The sequence below is a fragment of the Gracilinanus agilis genome, chromosome 2 (genome assembly GCF_016433145.1).
Source record: "Gracilinanus agilis isolate LMUSP501 chromosome 2, AgileGrace, whole genome shotgun sequence".
Classification (NCBI taxonomy): Eukaryota; Metazoa; Chordata; class Mammalia; order Didelphimorphia; family Didelphidae; genus Gracilinanus; species Gracilinanus agilis.
In genome coordinates, this window is record NC_058131.1 from 1,975,491 (window position 1) to 1,994,221 (window position 18,731).

Sequence of the window (18,731 nt, forward strand, 5' to 3'; positions counted from 1 at the left end):
CGCCGCCGCCGCCCGACGACCAGGAGCAGCCGCGGGCCCAACGGTCGGTCGGTGTCCCCGGGCCGCGGCGGCCGCCCCGTAAGTGCCCCAGCGTGGGCTCACGCGCCGCCGTGCTCCCCCTCCCCGCTCGCGGCCCGTCCCTCCCCTCTTCGGAGGGCCTGCTCAGCGGGGGGGGGAGGGGGGAGCCGCGCGGACGGCCCATCGCGCATGCGCGCTTGGGGCCCGCCGCGCCGCGGGGGCCCGAGGGGGAAGGAGAATGGAGGGGGCGCGGCCCTATGAGAAGGACTGGTAAAAAGAGGCCCAGCCTGGCCTTTTGTGAAGCTGCGGGGCCCGGTGACCTTGGAGCCTCAGTTTACCCGCCTGTCCTATGGGCTCCCAGGGATCAGCACGTGGCCAGCAATCCGCCCTCCTCTTCGGGAGGCTCCGTGACTCCCCCGCCTCTTGCTTTGTCTGCGCGGGCCGGGTTCCTGGGGGCTCCTGGGTTGGGGTCCAGCGGGGGCGGATACATGACCAGCTCCGAGCGTCCTGGACAGGACCTTGTGCAGGGGGCCCCCTGAGTCGGGGCCGCGCTCTCGGCTCCTGCCGCCTGTCCTTAGCCCTTGGTCCAGGCCACGCGAACAGAGGAGACCGCTGAGACCCCGAGACCCTACCTGAAGCCGGCTCAAACCCCGAGCGCGCGTATAGCTGGGCCCGGGGGAGCAGGGAGGCCCGGCGGGGCGGAGCTCGAATCCAGCCTCAGGCACTCCGTCTTTGCCTCAGTTTCCTTCTCCATAAAATCTGAGCAAGAAATGGCGACCCCTTGCAGTGGCCTTGCTAACGAGGTTACCTGTAGTCCTAGCAGGGCACAACAAAGGGAGCTACGCTGGGCCGAAGAGGGAGGGCGCCCTTTTAGCCCCGTTTTTCAGATGAGGAGACTGAGGTGGAGTGCTGCAGTGAGGTCCATAGCCCTGAGTTCCTGGAGCGTGGATGTTGGTGGTAGGAGTGCAGGGAAGGGCAGAAGGACAGGGTTATGCCCAGCCTTGGGGAGACTGAGGGTGGGGCTGAGGGGAGAGAGTCCCCCCTCAGCTCCCCGAGCAGGGTCTGTGTAGATGACAATTAAATGTTTTGGGGGGGACACTAGGGGACTCAAATGTGGCCTCAGAAGAGACACTGAGCCCCTTTGCCTTTGCTCACTGCACCTCTGCCTTGGAGCCAGCAAGAGAAGAGGGAGCCCAGACCCTCCCTTCCTTACGTTCTCTGGGGGGACAACCCACAACCTGGAGCTGGTCCCTCTCGGCCCAGTGCTCAGCCCAGGTCTCCTCTTTGGAATTCTCCCCACACTGTTATCAGTTGTTGGTTCCCCACTCCCACTCACCCCCAGGCTTCCTGGGAGCCCATGGGGCTGCCTTCCAGGGACAGCTTGATAGGGTGCACTCCCCACCCCCCCCAATCTGGGTGTGAGGCAAAAACCTCAGCAATGTTGGCTTTGGATTTTCTCCTGTTCCCAATGGTTTGGAGGATTTTCTAAGGGTCTCTTGTAACTTGCACTTCCTTGGGGAACTTTTCCTGCCGTTTGATCACCTTCATGAGGAATGGGGATCCCCGCTTCTGTTCGCCTTCTGAAGTCCTTGGTGCTGCGCCTCCCCAATAGAACATTTTCTTTTCTTCACTGGCTGTATAGAAGCTTTTACTTTTTTAAAAGATGCTTTTATTTCCCTAATTAAGGGTAATAATTTGGCACATAAATTTTCTGAGGTTTTCAGGTCCAAAATTGTCTCCCTGCCTCCCCCTTCTAGGAGATGGTCAGCTATTTGATCTGGGTTATATATGCATTATACTGAAGAACACACCTCCATAGTGGTCAGAAAGAATACTTATAGGAAACTGACCCCTACCCCCAGCAAAACCCAAATAAACAAATGTTGGAGTTGGGCTTCCTTTCCCTGCTGCTCTGGTTGTTGCTGTTCCTGTGGACCACCTTCTCCTGCATCTGTCCATGGATGTCTCACCTCATCCTTCCTTACAGTGCAATAGAATTCCATCCTGTACTCTATTGTGTTCAGCCATTCCCCAAACGAGGGACACCCACATTGTCCAATCTTTTGCCGCCACCAAAAGAGCAACATTGCCCTTTGGAATGGTTGGATCAATTCACAACTCCACCAACAATGCATAAGTGTTCCAATTTTGCCACATTCCTTCCAACATTTACCACTTTCCTTACTGCCATATTGACCAATCTGCTAGGTGTGAGGTGGTACCTTAGTTTTAATTTGCATTTCTCTAATCAAGAGGGATTTTGAACATTTTTTCGTCATCTGAAAACTGCCTGTTCATATCCTGTGACCATTGTCCTCTGGGGAATGGCTTGTATTCTTATACATTGGACTTAGTCCTTTATAGATTTGAGAAATTAAGACCTTTATCAAATCTGTTAGAATCATTTCCCCCAGTTTATTTCCCTTCTAATCTTGGTTACGTTTGTACGAAACCTTTTTAACTTAAAATAATCAAAATTATTCATTTTGCATCTTGTAATGTTCTCTATTTGTTTTATGTCTTTCTTTTTGTGACCTCCAGCCAGCCCTTGATTGGCTAAGAATTTTCCCTCATCTTGAGCTCTTCATCTCTTTATTTTTCCTTTTACCTTTTTATGATAACTCATGATCAAAAAAGATATTTGGAGGTAGAGCAGTGGTTGGTACATAGTGGGCATTGAATATTTCTTTTTTGGTATTCTGTAGTGTGGACAACTGGCCAAGTAGTAATAGTGGATTTTCTGGAGTTTGCAGTGATTTGGAAGGAGCATTATTCCCCCTCCTAGCTTCTTAAGGTCTGGTCTGCAGGTGGCGGCAGTTAGAACATTTGAAAGGTGGGATTAAATAATGTTCATTTCTTCTTTTCTGCCACCACTTAGGGCAAGGGGAGCTGGTTTGTTTGGAGGGACGAGACTAGAATGGTTTCCTGCTATGGTCAGCTCCTAAGGGAGGAAATTCAGGCCTCACTTGTACATGCTGAAAATCCCACCCCAAAACGGATTGCTGTGAGATGAAATCCTGACTGTGTACTGGCATTGCTGAGTTTCACCCGTTTCTCCTACCGAGTTGGCTGAAGGCATTTTCTCTGTTGCTCTAGGATGAGGCGAGCCAGCTCCCTGGCCAGCCTGATTGGGCAGCAGTATTGGGAAAGGCTTTGAAGAGTCTCAGGGAGACAAACGTTTTCCATCAAATTTAGCAAGTTAGTCATGACTGTTTGGGGCCTATATTTATCCCAGAGTGTTTGGGGGCTGAGAACCGTCTTCCAAAACGAGGCGGATAGGGAGGGGGCCCAGGCCACATGCCGGTGAATGTGTGGCTGTAGCTGTGTCTGGCTTCTGCTTGGACAGAGTCGAATCAGAGCATTTCTTTGAATGGTAAGCTATTTTCAGGCCACTTGAACCATTTTTAGTTAGAAGTGTGAAACCAAGATGTCTTGGAACAAAAGCTAAGTAGATTCTGCCAAGTTTACCTGAGAACCCTCTGAGGCCCCAGCTTTTTGGCAAGCTTCGGACTTTCTCCAGTTGCGTTGTTGTGATGCACATTCAAGAATGACCCTGGTCAGTGCAATCAATACGCAGTATTGATTCTAAGGTGGAAGGGAAGGGTTTAAAATTTTTTTAATTTTAATTTTAACTTTTCCATCTTGGAATCAGAACCAAGTATTGGTTCCCAGGTAGGAGAGGGCTAAGAACTAGGCGATTGGAGTTCAGTGACTTGCCTGGAAGTGTCTGAGGTCAAATTTGAACCCAGAACCTCCCGTCTCTAGACCTGGCTTTCTATCCACTGTGTCACTCAACTGTCTGTGCTTTTTATTTTACATTTTTGTGGGAGAACGTGATTATGAGGACTCTGGAAGGGAAAGAAATGAGCATTTACAAGTCTGCTGTGCGTCAAGCACTATACAAAGGGTATCTTGTTTGATCTTCACAATGACCCTGGGAGGTAGGTGCATTTATTTCCATTTTGCAGATGAGGAATCCTAGGCTGACCATTCATAGCTAGTCTAAGGATGGATTTGAACTCAAATCTTGTTGCCTCCTGGCCTGGTGCTCTGTGTGTTGGTGGCATCAGCTTTTAAGGATGGATACTCCTTTGGTGATTTAAGAAAACAAAACAAATTCCTTTTTGATTTGGCGATGAGAAGTCTTGGGATCCTGGCTGTAAATCTGGAAGGTCAGCCAGCAAGCATTTTGGAATTCTCCCTGTCACAGACTCTGGGGAGGCAAAGCCCCCAAGGAGAGCATCCTTGGCTTCCCAGAGGAAGGAGCCAGTTTCTACCTCAGATCATTCCCTTGAAGGGCACCTTCCCTTCCGCCTCTTCCAAAGTTAGAGTTAGAGGAGGCCATGGAGGGAGCAGACACGAGCCCAGGCACAACATTACATGTGTAGGAGCAGTTTTAGACAAGGCCTTGAAAGCAGGCTAGGCATAGGAATGGCATTTGCAAAGGTGCTGAGGGGAGAGATGGAGGATGATGTTGGAGGAACTGGCTGAACTCTGGAGGAAGTCGGTCCTGTTTGCCTAAAGAGGGCAGTACCAACTAAGGGCTCTAATGATAGAGTAACTTGGGGTTGGGTTTTTTTTTTTTCTTTCTCCACCAAGCATTTAAGTAGGAATTGGGCCAGATGTTGTCATTTGGAGAATTAGGGCCATTAGCAAAATAAATCCTGTTGTTCTATCGGGTGCCAATTCTCATAATTTCCAGTTTGGAAAGAATTCCCCATTTGGAGCCAGGACCTGGGTGTGACTCTTGGCTGTTTTTCCTGACTTTATGACCTTGGACAGCTCATTTCCTCTCTAGGCCTCAATTTCCTCACCATAACATAAGTAGTTAGATGAAGCTGGAGTTCTTTCTGATTCTAGTTGTGTGGATGCCTTCCAGTTCCTGTTTGGGTTCCTTTGGGTGTCATCTCAGGAAGTGCCAGGACAATCCTCGAACATTACATCCAATGGGATGTTATTTGGCCTGCCATATACAAGCATGTACAACACCTTTATGCTAAAGCTCCTCTAGTTTCTTCCTATGCTGTAAGATAATTGACTCTCTAACATGATAAACACACTCCAAAGAAAGCGATTGCTTCTCTGATCACCTTTTTATGTATACAAGCAATAGCTTGTATCCCGAGGGAGGTCCAAGGTCCAGGGGCTTCTGGGTCAGAGAAGAGAGCTCCCCTTGGCTGAGCAGTCCCTGTGACTCCTGGTTGGGGTGAGGAAACCTCAGTGCAATTGAAGTTCCCTTAACTCCTTTTCTGGGCGTTAGTTAATATTCTCAGTTGGGAAGTAATCTTGGTGGACTTGTAAAAGGGGAAAATGGGAAAGATGATGGTTGGACTGGATATTTAAAGTTTGGTCACCAGGGATCGAAGACTCGATTCCAAAATAAAAGAGACCCAAGGCAGGATGACTTTTATGGGGGTTTATTTACAGTTAGGAAGGCTGAAGGTAAGGAAAATGAGAGAGAGAAACTCTGACCGGGATCAGAGGCCCCAGCAGAGGAGGCACAGAGGTGAATTCAACCAGGCTTCTGGCCACGAGGCCTCCTCTAAGAAGAGAGGTAAGAGAGGCCTCCCTGAGGCTGGAGCTTCCAGAAATGCTGAGGGAGGACAAGGAGAGTCAGCCTGACTCACCCACGTGACAGTTCAGAGGGAAGCCGTCTGAGGTCTCACCAGAGATCCTTCCACACCAAGTTTGAAGTGCCAACTGCCTCCACAGGAAGTGACCAGCCTATTTAAAAGGCAGCAGCTTTCCACACTTCCTGGGTCCACCTCCAGTTTCACAGGGACAAATGGCGGCAGCCTCGACCCTGTTTTGGACTGCCCAAAGGGCAGCCCCTTGTTTTTGATTTGTCATTTACTATCAAGTGTGGGCCACAGAGCTCCCCCTCCCCACTTCTAAGTTGAGTGGGTGACATTATTCCTGGTGGCTAAAGTCTAAAGAATGAATGAGGGTGAGCTAATTCCATTCACACAGCCTGGAGAAAAGATGGTTTAGCAGCTGAAATTGCAGTTTGAGATGTAGATATGTAAATCAAAACATAGTGATCTGGTATTGCTGTAAGATTATAGGAAAGAAAACTGTCCCCTTCTGGAAGAGACCATGTAAGTTATCCTGCCATTTTGAGTTGTGGAAAAATTCCTTGTGTAGGATTTCCAAATGAGCAGATTCTCAGTGTTTCCTAATGAAAGATGGGTTGACTGGCATAGAGTACCTGCCCTGGAGTCAGGACGGCCTAAGTTCAAGTGCACCCTCAGATGCTAACTGTGTGACCTTAGGCAAGTCACTTCATAACTAACTGCCTGCCTCAGTTTCTTCATCTATAAAATGAAGATGATAGCACCTCCCTCTGGAGTTGTTGTGAGGATTTTGGAAAGCATGTAATATAGTGCCCAGCACCTAGTAAGAGCTCTAGAAATGTTTATGAAGATTATTCACTAGAAGGTTTTTATACTTGAAAAGTAGGGCACAATGGGATGGCCGCAGTTCTACAAACCCTAGTCCTGTGTTATAATAGTTTGGACAGCTCTGGATTGATTAAGGGATGAGCTTCTATGTGGATTCTCATTAGGCTGATGAAATAATAGTGGCCAGATTTCAACCTAGAGGTTCTTGACTGTCAGTAATTTTCTTTTATTTAGGTTATTGTTATTGTAGATTTTAGAATATGTCTGATAAAGGTTCTCTGGCTTGCCTCATGGGTGAAACAGTGGTGGGTGCACTCAAATGCTTCCCAAAATGGTTGTATGGTCAGATGGAGAAGAAGAGTCACCTGGGATTTATGTCAGTCCAAAGGTGGAAGAGACAGTGCTTGACAGTGAGTTATTGAGAGGGAGAATTTCAACTTGGGTTCAAAAAATCAGCTTTAAGAGGGCAAGGCAAGATTTGGGAGCATAGTTAGGTTCATGTGACAAAGATGGGAGGGTGGAAGCATTGTACGGTTTCAGTGTTTCTCATCCATTTGAAAATAGCCAATGGGTATTGCTGGACTGAAAGCCAGGGGAGAGAGTTCTGTTGGACACATGAAGCCATCTTCATTAAGATTTTGCAATTAAAAACATTATTGGTAACATGGAGAAAATAGCTCTAGTCAGCTGAAGAGCTTAGAAATCAGATTGCAGTGTTTCAATGTATGAGAAGAGGGGAAGTGGATAAAGAGTGTGGACAGTTTTTTCCAGGAGTTTAGCTGAAAAGGGGAGAGAGAGATAGGCAGGGAGGTGTTGGAGAAGTCAGGATAGAGGAAACTTGGGCCTGTTTGGAGGCAGTAGGGAACTCTTGAAGATTCAAGAGGGCATGGTTGAAGAGGCATTCCGCCAGAGAAGATGGGAGGGCCCCCATGTTCAAAGGAGCTGTCTGTCATATGCAAGAGAAAATGGACTCTGCTTGGCAGAGGGAAGAAGTGATGAAGAGGCCCAGTAAGGCTGGATGTCAGAAGAAATTCCTTAATGCTGAGAGCTGGTAAAAGGTAGAAGGCAAGGACCCTCTCTGGAGGTCTTTGAGCAGAGACCCCATGACCATTTGTGAGGAGGTGGTCAGGGGAATTCTTTTGGATGTGGATGTGTGGGTTGGGTTTGGTGCCCTATGAGGACCTCTCAAATGGGAACCGTTAGCCTCTGGGCTAATTCAGTGATTGTAACTGGGAGCTTTTTTTATTCTTTACACACATTGTAGCTCTTGGTACAGCCATCTCAGAGAAGAAAGATACAGCATGAGGCCAGTTTACCAAATGTTTCGTTTTTAAAAATGTTTTTGTTCATGTCTTAAGATCCCTACCTCCTGCCTGAGTATCAAGTCTAAACCAGAAACTAGGCAGTTGGGGTTAAGTGACTTGCCTAGGGTCACACAGCTAGGAAATATCTGAGGCCAGATTTGAACCCAGGCCTTCCAGGCTCCAGGCCTGGTGCCCTTTCCACTGTGCTACCTAGCTGCTCTAATAGTATTTTTTAAAGATGAAAGAAAGAGGGGAAAATCAGCATCACTAATATATTGGAAAAGTTTGAAAATAATATTGTCTGCCTCTGTGTTTCCTCATCTGTCAAATGGAGGTCATAATAACACCTACTTCCCAAGTCCTTGTGAGGATCACAGGAGAGAATTTTGTAAAGTGCTTAGCTCAGAACCTGGCACATAGCAGCAGGTACTTCCTCCATTCTTCCTTTCCTTCTTCTGAGAGGAGCCTCAAGGGCTAGGCTGTGTGTGTGTGTGTGTGTGTGTGTGTGTGTGTGTGTGTGTGTGTGTGTGTGTGTGTGTGTGTGTTTTGACTTGCCTGGGGTTACCTAGATAGGATGTGTTGGAGGCCATATTTGTATCCAGGTGTGGCTGCTCTATCCACTGTGCTATCTAGTTGCACTGATACACTTTCCTAGGCAGGACATGTGTGAAATCCTTTCCTCAGGGCTGAGAATATCCGAAATCCTCAGGATGTGCCCAAGTTGGCCTCCTCCCTGTCCCCAAAGATTAGGGTGCGGGGGGGGGGGGGGTGCTCCTGAAGTCTCTCTCACACATACTCTTTTGTCTGACTTGACAAAACCATTGGCTCTTTGTGGTTGCTGCTTTTCCTTCCTTTTCCCCCTGCTGGGCTCTGGAATTTAGGGAGGCGTGGAAGTGAAGCCCCTGCGCCCCAGGGCTGAAGAGCTTACCTTTCTGCTTTTGAAAATTAGGACCTTTCTGCTGACAGACTAACCCATCCATGTGGATTCCCAAAACTCTAGATACATCGATGGTCTATAGATGAAATGATTGAATTCAGTGAAGTCCTGTGTAGGCCCCGTGACAGGACCTGGTGGCTGGTCTTGACACTGGACGTGGCCCTTGGGACTTCTCATCTGGAAGATGAAGGGGCTACCCTAGGTTCTTAAGGTCCTTTCTGAGTCTGTGAGGCCACCCACAGATGCTGAGACCTTTTGCCAGGCTGATTTTTGAGGAGGTGATTGCGTGGGACAGCCAGGACTTCCAGAGCTGAGGATCCCCTGAGCATATTCATAAGGCCACCCCCCCGGATTTGTAACTGTGGGAGACAGCAGTGTGGCTCACCTGTTGGGGTTCTTTTTCTTCTTGGCAGTCACTTGTTCTCCTAAGCCTTCTCAGGTCTGTGCTATGCACCTGCCTCCATTCCATACATTCCCTGATGGTGTGTCATCTAATGCTTACCACAGTCATCTCCATAGGGAGCCCCCATAGAGCTCTCCACTGGGGAGAGGGTCATTCTGTGCCTCAGAGAGAGATCCTTTTCAGGAAGAAGCTTGGCTTGTTCAGAGCATTGGGGAGCTTTCCCAAGGCCCCTGAGCCCACTCCCCTTAATTCAGTTCTAGAACTCATTTGTGGTCCGTCCATATTATCCAAGCTATGTGTGACCCTGGACCAGTGTCAGGAGCCCCCTCTAGAGAATGTATTCCCCAGATACCCTTGATGGGCACATCCTTATTAGTGTTCTCTTGGTGAGGCCCAAGGCCTCAAGGGTGGATCCTGCCATCCCGGAGGAGAAACCTTGTCAGTCAGTTCCACGGCACCCCCAGAATTAGGATGCCTTTACATGGAACTCCTCTGCTGGATCTTGCCCTACACTTTTTCCTGTCTGTTGTTTTAGGGTCATTTCTACATTCTTGTCTAACACTTGTGGCCCCAGAATGCACCTATAATGCCCATGTGGCCAAGAGAGTTTGTGAGATGGGTGTATAGCAGGCATGCCGGGATGGAAACCGTCAGCATGATTGACCAGATCAGTAACCAAACCAACAAAACCTGCAGCATTATCTCAGTAGATGGGGAGACAGTGCCCCTTCCTGTTAGAGGCCTGCCGGAGACCATTGGAATGGAGGGAGCTTTCCTTCAGATGAAGACTCGCATCCCATCTGAAACCAGCAGTCCTTGCCTGTAGTGGGGAGAAGCGAGAAACCTTCCTATTAGAATATGAGGTGAAGCAAGGATGCCCATCATCACTGTTCCTTCTCCAATCCCCTTCTCCATTCTGCTTGCTTTGGGCATGTTCCTATTCTTGTGCATCCAGGACTCGCCTAGTACTCCATATGCGATTGGCCCAGTGTAGACACTTACCCCTGGGAGCTCTGCTTTCTTGGCTTTGCTGGAGCCATTTTGATAGCTGTTTCTATCTTTTTCAGATCATTGCCTCAGTTTCTTCATCTGCAAAACAATCTGGAGAAGGAAATGACAAAAACACTTCAGTATCTTTGCCTAGAAATCCCCAAATCGGGATCCTTCTCATGTTTTGTCTTATTAGATTTGTTGAGAACATTTTTCTTACGTTGCCAACGTCCCCGTTGGATCTTTTTCCACACTCAGCACCACCTTCATTGTGACATTATAGATATAATTCTTGACCTTGAGACACAAAGCCCTGGATTTGAATCCCAAGTTGGGCTCTAGCTCTGTGACTCCAAAGCAAGTTCCTGAAACCTCCCAGTCTTAGCCCCCACCCCAATTAGTAACACCAGCTAGTGTTTATATAGTACTTTAAGGTTTGTAGAATGCCCCATTAGGTAGGGGCTGTTATTATCGCCCCCATTTGACAGATGAGGAAACTGAGGAAAACAGATGAAGTGAAATGACTTTAGCCCAGAATCACATAGCTAAGTGTCACTGGTTACATTTTTTAAGCCTACAAATTAAATTTTTTTTTTCATTACATGTAGAAAAAACTTTAGACAGTTTTTTCCTGGCATTTGCAATTCAGATTTGCTTTCTTCCCCAGTAAAAAATCATGAAGGAGATAAAGTGAAAGATGACGTGCTTTGATCTGCAATCAGATTCCAGCTGTTCCTGTGTTGGCTGTGGAGAGCGTTGACCTTTATGACCTTTGTGACCTGTCTGCCTCTCTCCCCCTCCCCGTCCCTTGTGGTTATCTTGGGACCTTGTTTTGCCCGTTGTACAGTATTTCTGCTAACTATCAATTATTCTCCCAGCTCTGCTCTCTTCACTTTGCATCAGTTCATGTAAGCCTTTCCAGGATTTTCTGTTTGTCCTTTCTTACGGTACAATAGTTTTCCTTTGCAACCATATATGTGCTTAAATTTCTGTTTGATTTTTTTCTCTGACTCCAAGCTTGGTGCTCTATGCAGTGGGTTTCTGTACAATCGTTTCAGTCATATCCAGCTCTTTGAGACCCCATTTGGTATTTCTTGACAGAGATACTGGAGTGGTTTGCCATTTCCTCCTTTGACACATTTTATAGGTAGAGGAAAGTGAAGCAAACAAGGTGCCTTGACTTGCCCAGGGTCACCGGTAGTACATGTCTGAGGCTGGATCTGAACTCAGGCCCTCTTGACTCCAGGCCACGAGAGCCATAAACGCCACCTTTTTTAAAATGTAATTTCGTGAGAGCCGTGCAGTGCTCACAGTGCCGCTCCTGTAACAGCGCCTGGAAAAAATGGACTTTATGGCTCCTGCAGAAAGAGCCATATGTTGCCGACCTCTGCTCTATACTTTATTCACCGATACCTAGCTGCCCTCATGGGGCATTCAGCTGCCTCTCATTGAGGAAAATAAATACCTAATCTCATAGAACTGTTGTGAGGATGAAATGAGATCCAGGTAAAGCCTTTTGAGACCCCTGAAGTGCTATATGAATGTTTGAGCTGTGGGGAGGTCTCGAAGACTTTACTCATTTGTGGGGAGGCTCCCTCTTTATACTTTGGATTGTTCTTGTTCTTTGCAAACATGGTGCCTCTTCATGACGTAGTAGGATTCTAAGTTGTCATTTCCCATTGTGACCTTTGTATTGCTTTGGTGCAGTTTGCTAACTGGAGCTCCCCCAAACCCCAAATGCTGGTGATGGCCTGTTTGTAACCTGTGGGACGCTGTCCTCCAATCCAAATGCTCACCGTTTATTTTTATTTTTATTTTTTTGTTAAAAAAAGTATTTTTATCGTTACATATTATATGATATATTTGGATGTTATTATATTTTTATTATTTATGCTAATATATAATATAATTAATCTTATTATATATCTGCCTGGGTTTGTGCACAGCTTGTTCCCATCCACACCCTGTTATATGCTATTGGAGTGTAGTTGAACAGTGAGAGGCATATGGTGTAGTTGGGAAATGCCATTCATGAAACTAGATGGTCTTGGCTTAACAACTCGGTCTCCCTGAGCTTCAGCTTTGTGTGTGAAGTAAGATGGTTGGGTTAGATGAGTTAATGTAGAATAAGTCCTTGCAGGTTAATATACTTCAGAATCTTGTCTTTCCAAGTACTCTTCCCCCCTTCCCCCTCTCCGCCCCATCACCCATTCTGGTGATTTTAGATTCGGTTCCTGTTTAGGGAAACCTATCCTAACTGGAATTTGCATTTCTTTTTCCATCATTCAAGTCATAACGATATAGGAAGGGTTATATAATCATATAGAAAGAGCCCAGAAGCAGCCATTGTGAAATGCTTCATTCCCTGTTACTTATATTGATTCACTAGCCTTGTGTTATTTGATGTGCTATGGAGTCGGCTATTGTCCTGAGGGAGGTTCTAGAATCCTAATTTGGTTGGAAAGGGGAGTTGGGCCAGTTGGATCAGTTTCCAAGAATCCTGGCTGCCTTGTTCTCAACAGGTGATCATCTCATCTTTCCTTGAAGAACTTGTGAGAACCCACAGTCCACTGGACACTTTCTAGGCTCGCAATGGGATCTCTAACATAGAATGCTTCCTTTTCTGCATTTTTACTAGCTATACCTGTAATGATACAGGAACCTAACTTCGTTTGCTGACCTAAAGTTTGCTAACTCCATTTTCTTCTGGTTTTTGAAAGTTGGGCCATTGTTTCATCTTCTCACGGTGTGCAGAGCCTCTCCTGTTGTTCCTCATCTTTTGGAGGTTGCTGACAGTAATCACCTGGCAGTCCTTTTAGTCCTCAAAGATATGGTTTGCTTTGCCCTGGCAATTCTTAGCCTCATTGCGCGTTTTTGTATTGTCCTTAACAAGCCAAAGCCAAGAAGTTTCTCCTTAGCAGAAGATTGAGCCACTTTGCTTTCCCAGACCTTGTCAGTCATCCCACCCATCGGGGCAGTGGCCTTGTCTCCCCATTAGAATCCTCCCTGTTTCCTCGTAAACCCTTGGGTTGCAGTTCTGAGCTTTAGCTCTCCAGCGGTACGTGTGATATTTTCAGATGATGCTGGACTTCAGCATCAATCCTCCATTGCCTGCCCTTTCTTCAGTGTTTTATCCTTTTTCTGAACCCTTTGAACACTTGTCCAGAAGGTTGGGTTCAGTGTCAAGCTCCCATGTCTACCCCAGCTTCCAGTGCTTTCTCGTTGAAGAGAATCTTTTCCAGAATAGGGTTTCCCTGTGTTGATTCTTCTCATCTTTAGAGAATGGAATGACCAGTTTTGAGGCAAGAAATATTCTGTCTTGCTTTTGGCAGAAAGCATGCAAGCAGTGGTCCAGATCATTAGAGTCCGTGCTAGACTGTTTCCCAAATCATCTTTTTCCTCTGACTGTCCATCCAGAGGCTTCTCCGGGTCCTTTAGATAACCTCTTGTTACGGATAAAATTAATATAGATGCATCTATTTAAAGATATTTGGGTTTTATTAACAGCCATATTGATAATTAAGAGAACCACATGCCTGCTGAGATCTAATTCAAAATGCCACCATATCTTCCCCTTGGCTGCTTCCTAGCAAAGAGGAAGTACCAATCAAGTTCTCCCTATTTAAGCTTCTGTTTACGTTGGCTCACATCACCACGTAAGACAGGAAGCCCGTTGAATCATGGGAAATATAGTTTTCAAGTCCCCTACACGTCCATAGGAAGTTTATATCATGGATCTCAATATTAAGATCCCCAAATTTCCAATATCACACCCTTGAGCTTTGGCTTTGCGTGCAGTGATGCGGTGAGATCCCTGCCCTCCTTCATTCCTTTCCGCCTGGCTGTATCCAAATACCTGAATTTTGATTTTATTAATGACCATGTTACAAATCACTTTTGTATATGATAATTATCACATGGTGCCTCCCCATCCCTCCAGTCTGCCGGCTCCCTAACAATCAGGTTCAGATTTCCTGGCCTGCTGTTGAAGCCTTTCTGTGACCTGGACTTCTTCCTGTCAAGGTAGAGCTGGTGTTGAGGGGGACATCATAGGCTGAGGCTTAGGCAGATCCCTAGCTGGAAGAGAAGATCTCCTTACCCAAGGGAGCCAGGTACCTCATCACCCCTTTGCCCCACTGTAAAGGATTGCTTTGCCATTCCTGCCTTTGTCCAGTCTTTCCGTCTAGGCCTGAGCAAAAGAAAGGCTTCATGATGCCCTCTATTCTTTTCAGCAGAGAGAGCCTTCCATTATCGCTGGCCTTCTTTTCTATCCAACTTTAGCTATTTCCTATGTTGGTCTTCCTAGACTTGCCCTGTCCACATCCTGCCTGTCCATCTAGCCTAGCGGCTGACCTCTTTTTCCTTAGCGTACAGCATCCTTCACACATAGGCTCCATTTTCTATCAGAGATGTGCTTGTGCACTCCTCAAGGGCAAGGATTCCCTTCCAGCATCTGAAATGCTGATAGGAACCAAAAGCATGGAGGTGGGAGATGGCATGCTGAGTGTAGGGAGCACTGGGCCTTTTGGCCTGAAGAAAGGGTGTGAGAAGGGAAACTTAAGGGAAATCAACCTGGAAAGGTTTGTTCACTTGGAGCCAGACTGGGGAAAGGCTCCCCTTTTCATCCTTGCCATCTCCTCCCCACGGTGCATGGGCATTGGGAAATTAGTCTGCAAAATGGGGATAAGAATAGCATCTTCCCGCCAGGGTTCTTGTGAAGGTTGAGTGAAATCACCTGTCTGAAGGTCGGTGCCAGCTTGGAAGTGCCTTTCCTTATTGTTGTTTGTTGGAGCTTTCTGGGGGGCCGGGAGCAGGAGGGATTTATGCGGCTGCTTGTTTCCCAGAGAAATAGGACCAGGGCCACTTGGTAAAGAAGAATCGAATGTAGGCGTGAGGGTAAGGCAGCTGGAGACAGTGGGGGGAGGAGGCCTCCTTGCTGGCGAGGGTCCCTAACTCATGGGCATACAGGCAGGCAGGCAGACAGACATCTAAGTTGGAACTGCGGAGCACCAGGCACGTGGTGGTGTCAGAAACTCTCTTGTGAGAGGCAGCAAGTAGAACCCCAACATCCCCTTCTGGGGGGCTGGGGGAGGCTGTGAGCTGTACCCTGGCTTGAATGGTTTGTTATAGATGGATGTTAAAGAGTACTTAAGGAAACCTCAGTTCTATTGGAAATGAGGAATTTAGAAGTCTGAAACATCAAGATGAACCACGGTTGTTGACAGTGATGGGAGCACTTCCTTGTTAAGAGAGTGAATTCTGTCATTTCTCTGTGGACTGGGGGAGGTGGGAGGCCCCAAAGAATGGTCTCCAGAGGGGGGCTGGAAGTGAAGGCAGGCCTGCTTGTGGGCCTTTGTCAGTGAGGTAAAGAGTCTAATTTTCCTTTTCTTTTTATTGCCCAACAGGTTTGATCCGTGGATGAAATGAATCATGATTTTCAAGCTCTTGCATTAGAATCTCGGGGAATGGGAGAGGTAAATATTCACAGACCCCAACATTCACAGAAGCCAATGGACTCAGGCCCTCAATTGACATGTTCTTGAAAGCAGCAGCAGGAAGTGCCTGCCCCAAAGCAATCTGCTCACCCCACCCCCCACCCCACCCCTGCAGGCTTTCTTTGACAACTCCTGGCACTTGTGGGCTTTCAGTGTGGTCATTTGCATCTGGGGGAATCACTGAGATTGTCCGAGTGAGGCAGAGTAGCAGCGGGAGCCCCTTGGTGTCTAGTTTGTGCTGAGAGCCACAGCTCAGGTCCCTCCCTGCTCTGCTGTTCCTGAGGCCTCCTGCAGCTTCCTGAGCTTCCCTTTTCTCCTCTTCCTTCCCTGCTTCCCCCTAAGAGGCTGAGGGAGCCACTGAGAGGAAATGACATTTCTTTAGCCCCTTAAGCTTTCCAGCATGCTTAATCACAAATCACTGTGGCCCCAGGAGCTTCCTTGTCTTGCCCAGGGTCACACAGTTAATATCCATCAGGATTGGAACTCAGGTGTCCTTGACTCCCTAGTTCAACCCACTTTCACACTCTCACCACTACATAGAAGCTAAAGGCATGTTAACTGGTGGCTTTCCTGCCCAGGGTGCTGATGTTAGCGTTGTGTCGTCGGAGGCCGGCCGGTAGAGCCAAGAGCTAGCGGGGGCAGCTTCTCCCCAGCCGGACAGGGCCAGGCCCCAGCCTCCCCTCCCCTTCTCCAGAGAGCTGCCAAAGACTGAGGCGCAGCCCCTAGATTGCCTCAGCTCTTCTACCCCACTGCCCCTTGTGGAGGAATGTCTGTCTTCTTGGGCAATGTTGGCATCTGTGGCAGGGAGAGGAGAAGGCAGAGACCCAGACCTGGCTACTTTGGGATTCTTCTCACCCTCTTAGAAGCCTCATGGACCAGATCCCAAGCCAAGCTGTCAGGCTTCTCTAACAAGACTGTGAACTGGCTCTCTGGGCCTCAGATTCCTCCTTCATGTACAGTTTCTTCCCATGCACAGACTCCAGCCCTCTTCTTTGAAAGGGAGAAAAGAAAAGGGAAATCCAGGATTCGGGGGATAGTTGAGATGACTCGTTAGCAAATCAGTGCCCACCACCTAAGTACCACCAGGGAAAGGGGCAGCTTTTTTGGCAGTTTGCCTGCCAAGAAAAGAGGAGCCAGACTATGATTATCTGAAACAGGTCCTGCAAAGTCCCATTTATCGGGAATCTTTTCCACAGAATGTAGGTTTGGGGGGAATGGAAGTGGCTGCAGCGTCCTTGCGTTTGTAACTGGGACAGACACCCAGGGTGTGGCAGCATCTACCAGAGCCTCCTTCCCATTCAGCTGTCCAGAGTCGCTTCCTTTTTCGTCATTCGAGCCCTCCCCAATGCTCCCCCTAACCCCCGTGACAGGGGACTCAGAAACCTGTGCAGCTTTTCTTCTCTGGGTATCTGTCTCCCACCAGCCTTTCTGTCTTTCCCCGTCTCACAGGCAGCTAGGAACCTTCAGGGATTTCCTTCTTTGCCTGTGGGGGTCTCTCACCAGCCTTCCTCTCCTCCTGCCCTCTGACAGGTGAGGCGTTTTTGTTCCACCCCAGAATTCTTCCACTCTGTAAACTTAAGTGTTGAAGTAAGTAAGTGTCAGCATCCATAAAGTTTTCTTTGTTATTTTCTTAACTCTCCCAATCCCTAGAATGACCTGGGTCTGAATTGTTCTGCAAAAATGGGATTTTGCCCATCTCTATCTCAGCCCATTTGCTTTGTACCTAGAGAGCACTGCATGTGTACGGGCATGAGCCCCTTTGGGGGGTGAGGAGGAGGACAGTGTACTCTCCTTTGGTGCCAGAGCTAGAGGACAGGAGCCATCCACCCCCGGCCCTCCGGGCATGGCGGCACTTGGGTTGGGGGGTTTTTTAATTTCCTTTTCTGTTTAATGGGGAGGAGTGGTATGAGTCTAGCTCCAGCATTTCAGCTTGTGGCCAGTAGGATGCTTTGTCTAAGGTGGTCAGAGAAAAGATCCCACTCCCCATCCAGAGTATTCTGGGCTGCCCTGTTCTCCACCCATTTTATTGACATTTGCCTCCGGGCACCGGGGACTGACTCTCTGGAAGTATAAGAGTTCCCTCCCATCCTCTGTGATAAGAGCTTAGTTGGGCCCAAATTTAGGGAATTTAACTTGGAGTTTTTCTTAGCCTAAATACTAGCCTCATTGACTCTGCTGTTCTCCTTCCTGGAGGACTTCCTGGAACAGGAGGTGGGTGAGGCAATGTAGGTACCCTGTGAAGGTGAATGGGAGAGGGGGATCCAGGGCCCAATACGCCCTTGAGTGTGACTAGGGCTGGCAGGTTAGAGGCCTAGGAATGGCTCAGACTAGGTAATTCAAGACATTCTTGGAGAGCAGTTAGAGAAGGGGAGCCAGGATGTCTTCTCCAAAGCATGCTGTTAGGCCAGGGCACCTTCTTTCCTTCTTGAGAGGATCTCCAGGCTGATTGGCAGGGAAGAGCTGGAGATGGCATCCATGTTTCAGCAAAGAATTGGGTGAAGGCTCTTTGTAGTACTGAAGACGGGAGAGAAACGTGTCCGACAGGCTCATCTGATTCAGTGGGTCTAGAACTGGTAGAGCGATTCGACTCACAGCAGGCCTTTAGCAGTCTGGAGGGAGTTTCCACAGAGGACTGAGCAGCCAAAGAAGGCTTTGGGCTGAGCTGTTGGAGATTAGTCATATAAACCCGGAGAAGATAGTCATGGCAGGGGAGGGGCTGGGCTGGGCTGGGCTGGAGGAACCGCTTTCCGGGGTTGCTGGAAGGTCCTTGAAAGGCGGGCTTCCATGACTTTGGAGAGAGCATATTTTCAGTAGAGACACATTTCAGGAGTGACTTACGCCGAGCCATTATGGTTTGGGCTGGAGAGCTTTAAAAAGGAGGGATTTAGGGGAAGCTAGTGAAGCACAGTGAAGAGAGCGCCCAGCCTGGAGATGGGAGGGCATTTCTTAGCTGTGTGACCCTGGGCTAAACACTTAACCCAGATTGCCCAACCCTCACCACTCTAATGCCTTCGAACTGCATTGATTCTGAGAAGATAAGGGGTTAACCAAAGGAATGAATTTGTGGTTCTCATGAATACCTCTTGAGGTACCTGTGTTAAAAGGTGGTGGGAAGGTTTTCCTGGGCATTCTTTTGGCCTTTCATTGTCTCAGATCTTTCTGGTTATTTGGAAACTGAGAGGA

General features: G+C 48.0%; 1 protein-coding gene across 1 annotated transcript in view; it reads left to right on the forward strand.

Moving 5' to 3' along the window:
- The first annotated feature begins 1 nt into the window (after position 1).
- PUM2 (pumilio RNA binding family member 2) overlaps positions 2–18,731 on the forward strand; it is a 71,633-nt gene continuing 52,903 nt past the window's right edge. Inside the window, exons 1-2 of the mRNA XM_044663002.1 lie at positions 2–78; positions 15,459–15,527. Of these exons, the coding sequence (XP_044518937.1) occupies positions 15,477–15,527 (51 nt within the window). The 5' untranslated portion in view covers positions 2–78; positions 15,459–15,476. The remainder of the gene's footprint in view (positions 79–15,458; positions 15,528–18,731) is intronic.